General features: G+C 40.4%; 1 protein-coding gene across 1 annotated transcript; it reads right to left on the reverse strand.

The window, feature by feature from the left end:
- Positions 1-320: 320 nt before the first annotated feature.
- On the reverse strand, positions 321-1993 carry rps20 (ribosomal protein S20). The gene is made up of 4 exons (XM_041968573.1): positions 1867-1993; positions 883-982; positions 631-704; positions 321-537 (listed from the first exon to the last, which is right to left on the reverse strand). Exons 1-4 carry the CDS (start codon positions 1867-1869, stop codon positions 355-357), a joined length of 360 nt encoding a protein of 119 aa, XP_041824507.1. The 5' UTR covers positions 1870-1993; the 3' UTR covers positions 321-354.
- Between the last annotated feature and the right edge of the window lie 3406 nt (positions 1994-5399).

Below are 5399 nucleotides of genomic sequence, written 5' to 3' on the forward strand. Positions count from 1 at the left end.
TTGATTGCCTTCAGCAACTAAATGGTCTATAATCTCAATGTTGGACCTAAAACTGGTTCAGTCTGGTTTCAAGGAAATTCTGGTCATTTTCGGTCAGTTTTTCCAGCCTCATGAGGACCTATCAGGATAAAGTTGATCGCAGAAAGCCAAGATAAGTTCGGTTTTTCTAACTTAAAACCACTTAGATGGAGGAAGCCAGATTCAAAACCAGAAACCTCAAAACGTTGAGTTATTACAGAAGCATCTAAAGAGACAAAATCACGTTTGATCGTTCCAGACGGATCATCCTGGAAAACCATCTTTTAATGACAGACAAGAAACAGGTTTCTTTTTCTCTTTATTAGAAACTGCTGTTTATGCATCAGCGATGGTGACCTCCACCTCCACGCCCGGCTCGATGCTGATGGACGTGATCTGCTTGACGATCTCAGATGGGCTGTGCAGATCAATCAGGCGTTTATGGATCCTCATCTGGAAACGATCCCAGGTTTTAGAGCCTTCGCCACAGGGAGTCTTCCTGGTGGTGATGCGCAGAGTCTGGAAGCAGACAGAGACCCAGCTTACAGACACAGTCATCAATTCAGAGCCTGGATCCAACCTCTAGGCATGGATCGGAGCATTACTCAGTACCTTGGTGGGCATCCGGACCGGGCCCTTCACCTTCAGGTTCTTCTCCTTCGCCCCACGGATCAGATCTGCACAAACTGGAGGAGAAAAACAGGGAGCTGTTAACTGAAGCCGTGAGCGGTGCCGTTCAGAGGAGATTTGCGGCCTCCAGCTCAGAATAGCGTATACAATCAACAGGGTTGGTTCTGGTCATGTGGTTTTCCTCACAGCTCGGCTTTAAGGACAATTTCATCTCATTTAACTGGGATAATGTACCTTTCTCCAGAGACTTGACATTGCGGCTGGTGAGGGTGATCCGGATGCGGTGGATGGCGACCTCGGTCTCAACAGGTGCCTTTCCGGTGTCCTTAAAGGCCTGAAAAAGTTTAATTTTTATTTAAAAGTCTCATTCATGCAAGGCCTGCTTTACTTAAATCTTTATTACGGATCCCCACTAGTTATTGCCACAGCAACAACTAGTCTTCCTGGGGTCCACACGCAATGAAACATAAATAAGTTATAACTTTACAGTACATACTAAAACTTTGTTTTGATATACCAATACAAACATTTTAACATCACAATATGTACAATGAAGACAATTAACTTTCAGTTAGTCTCAACACTGCAGAGTACACATTGGCTTTTCTATATGCAAACTTTGTAAAGCAAATCTTACTGGTAATCTGCTTTAGCTGGTAGTTTGTTCCAACGTGACATAGCTCTATACATCAGTTTTCTTTGCTGCATTGGGTTTTGGAAATGGCAGCCTGAAACTTTAATCCCATTGTGGTTCTTACTGGTGAGCTGGTCACATTTCTCAGTTATAACCAGTTAAAATTATGCTTCTGCTCTTTTACAAAAATCCTCAAATAATTGTTTAATTTGAATAAAAAACATTTAACTTCTGCTTTATGAGTTCAATTTTACTGCCAGCTGAAGCACTTAAGGACGAGCACGAGGACTGTGATGGGGGAAAAGTCTCCGAGTCCTCCAAACTGGGCCCAGTTCAGCTATAAAATCTCGGCTCAATGGCTCCGCTGGTACTGTTTGTTTCATAAAACAGCTCCGCCATCAGTCACATCTTGATTACTGTGAAATTTATTCTGTCGCGCGTGGCGGGAAGCTCGCGCCGTCTTCCATTGCGGCTGTTAGCTACATTAGCTGCTTAAAATGTGCTAATTTAACAATAAAAATGTCAAACAACATGCAAATATGCTTTGTATCGATGAGTACCAGATTTAATTTAATGATACGAACCATTTTAATGATTCCTGACCGACTTATTCGGAAGAAATTCAGGCGAACAGCGGTGAGCCAGGAGAACACGCTACCAGCGTGTTGAGATCTTCGGGAAAAGGAAGAAGGGAGGTCCACTTCCGGAAAATGTTCCGTACATCCGGGTTTTGATCGGAAAAAAAAAGGAGAGCATAGAGCATATGATTACCGCCACCTACCGGTGTGGAGGCTCATTCCTCCACACCATCTATAGAACAAACATGATATTCAGAGAATAGAAACATGTCAGATTGGTAATAAATATGAATCCCAGCTCTGTGAGATGAAGTCAGGCTGGAACATTAAACCACCACCTGTAAAACATCACATATCAGAACTCTGGTTCTGTAACAGGATGAGCAGGACACAATGAGAAAGAAAAAGCAAGAAAAATCTAATAAAATAAAATAAATAACACCTCTAATCTAAATAAATGAAGTGGACTACAAGGATCTGTAAGCAACATAACTCAAGTTCTGTAAGAATTTTAATAAAATTTTCAGGAAACATCTCAAATGTAATAAAGGCACAAGTGATCTGATTTTGAAGGTGACCCTGATCACTGTCTGGATCCGGCAACGTTTAAAATAATTCTTTACTATGGGTTAGGGTTACATTTGCCAGAATTTCTAACTAAAAATCATTCCCACAATCATTGGCAGAAAAATAAAATAAAAAAATTACAAGATGACTTAACGAAAAATCTGATAAAAAGAAATAGAATCTTTCCTTGAAGCCACTCAGACGCTACAGGATTATAATCACCTCACATCTAAAAAACAAACTGACTCCAAATGATCATTACATACGAATCCACTTTTAATCTAACCTTGGCTCAGATAAACCCATCAGTAGGAAATATCTCTTTTATAGTTATGAATTTCCTTCTGCTGGGAGGGAACTTTGGAAATGAATTAGTTTTATTTCTAATTTCAGGTTTGTTGCAGTTTTGAAGATGAAGTGACGTCATTGTCGGGACTTGTTGTTAAACTGTTTTTCTCAGGGGCTTTGGTGCTTTCTCATCAGAATTAACATTCTTATCACTATCAGTTTAAACTCCACAAAAGCTTGTTGTGTGTGCGAATCAGAGTAGAGTTTCTCATGCATTGATCAAACTGCAAACGCTTTTGGAAATGTACCGTTTGCTTTCATACAGTTCTCTGCTATTTCATGACATTAACATTGATCTTTTTAGTCAGAATGAGCTCTACTTCCAGTCCCCACAAAACGAACAGTCCTCATTTCATTGCTTACGCAGACATTGAAGCAAGTATTTTCTTCAAGTTTCCATCCCCCACACACATTTATTATATTTTTTTAATTGATAACTTCAAAACCCAAGATGAATCAACTTTTGGTGAAATGGCAAAAATCTTATATAGTAAACAACAAACTACTGAAAGTTTAATTTTCTGAATGATAAATGAATTCCAGCTCTGCTTTTATATTTATATATAAAAGCTCTATATTAATATATAAAGCTCTGAATTGTTTAGGACCTCTTGTCCCAGTATGAACCTACCAGAACCCTCAGGTCATCTGGATCCAGTTTCTTATCAGTTCTTAGAGTCAGAACCAGACATGGAGAAGCTGCATTCAGCTTCTATGCTCCACATGTCTGGAACAAACTCCCAGAAAGCCTCAGATCAGCTGAAATATACAGTTTATTTCAATCCAGGTTAAAGACCCACCTGTCCTCTGCTGCATGGAACTAGTTTTTATTTAGAGTTCAGAGGCCTTATTTATAAAACTGTGTGTAGCAAAGAAAACTACAGGTGGCGTCCGCTGTGCAAAAAGCAAATGCTGCGCACTTCAACTTTAAGATTTATAAAAGCGTGCCCATGCATGTCCTACACCTGTTTCTCTTTAGAAATCACAATCAACTCTAAAGTGGGCGCACGTGAGGGAACGTCTTCTCACGCCCGCATGGTGGCTATAAATGTTCAGGTGGACGCCTACGATACATATTCATTACATCATTTCCATGATGGCTCAGGAGGGAAAAAGAGGGAAGAAATGGATTTTTCGGGGTGTGAGACTGCGATCCTGACGGACCACGGTGACAAACGTAAAAATATTTAATTGGTGGGCATTACTGGTGTCAGAAAGGCAGAATAGTGGCAGCAGGTGGAGATGCTGTCATGGCAGTGTCAGGAGGCAACACATGCCAGAGGTATTGAAATGTTCAGCAGGGTATCAGTTGGTAGAGCATCCGTCTCCCATGCAGGAGACCGAAGTTCAATTCCCAGAGTGCTGAATCGCTTTGGAGAAAGTTGTCTGTTAAATGACGGTAATAATGCTGGTAATTTAGTCATTGTACAGATATATCTGAGATTGGTAGCAGTTTATTTCATGTTAAATAATATTTCTTTCTAGCTGCTGGGTGCTCCAGCTGGTTGGGCGGTGCAGAGGGACACGATCACCGCTATTAACTAGGTGGACAAGGAGCTGCGTTAAATAAAGACAGTCTGGACAGGAATTGGGACAACAATTTAAAATAAAGCATTGTGTAAGATTAAATAAATAAAAGGAAATCCACCTCTTGTGTGTTTTATTAGCGTTGCATCACTTCTAGACTCCAGCTTCCAGTCTGCGTCCCGCTCCTCTGAATGACTTTCTGACATGCTGGCAGCAGACTGACACCTTATTTAGCTGGATGTGTTTTATAACATGTAAGTTTTGTTTTATTGGTTGGTTGATGTGGTTGATGTTATTAATAACATCTCCCCTTTTTCCTGAAAATCCTTTTTTTGGTTTCCCCCCCCCCCAAGCGTGCGCTCTCAGGAGAATTAATATCAAATGTTAGTGACAGTTTTGATGTGGCTGCTGAAAGATCGGTGGTTTTAAAGTAAACTGAAGCTGAAACATTTCCTTCTGTTTACACCTACTGTGTACAAAATGAAAATAAAATCTGTCTCTATAAAATCGTTACACTGGCTTACCATTTACACTGGTTTCCAGTTTGTACTTCCAGTCTGTCACAGAATAGATTTTTAAACCCTTCTGATCGTTTACATCCCAGAATCAATCTGTGATATGTTTAGAGAATATAAACCCAACAGAGCTCTTAAATCCAAATACTCTGGTCAACTAGTCCAGACCAGAGCCCAGACCAGGGTCCAGACTAAACACGAGAAGCAGCATTTAGCTGTTATGCTGCAAACAAGTGGAACAAACTGCCAGTTTAGATTAAACTTTCACCAAATGTAGACACTTTTAAATTCAGGTCTTTGCACCATCTGTAACGCTGTTAATGTTTAAAGCACTGTGAATTGTGTTGTACATGAAATGTGCTGTAGAAATAAACTGCCTTGCCTTTACTGATTTAGTTATCAATTAAAACGTGTAATGGGTAGGGATGTGAGTGCAGGGAGAGAGTTTGGTCACATTACGTTCCGTCCTCGATTCGCACCTTTTCACGACGTCGTAACGACGTTCTAAACTGGCAAATGGTTTATTTTGGGCCACAGGTGAACCTGGCAAACTTATTTTGAAAAGTGAAAGCGGAAGTGACG

Source organism: Melanotaenia boesemani, chromosome 18 (genome assembly GCF_017639745.1).
Source record: "Melanotaenia boesemani isolate fMelBoe1 chromosome 18, fMelBoe1.pri, whole genome shotgun sequence".
NCBI classification, from domain to species: domain Eukaryota; kingdom Metazoa; phylum Chordata; class Actinopteri; order Atheriniformes; family Melanotaeniidae; genus Melanotaenia; species Melanotaenia boesemani.

What these genes read in the sequence shown, in the direction of transcription:
- rps20 (XM_041968573.1), bottom strand. An exon ending in TGTCAAGTCTCTGGAGAAAG is followed by an intron (nt 705 to 882) that starts GTACATTATCCC and finishes TTTCTCCTCCAG; the next exon opens with TTTGTGCAGATCTGATCCGT. An exon ending in CGGTCCGGATGCCCACCAAG is followed by an intron (nt 538 to 630) that starts GTACTGAGTAAT and finishes GTCTGCTTCCAG; the next exon opens with ACTCTGCGCATCACCACCAG.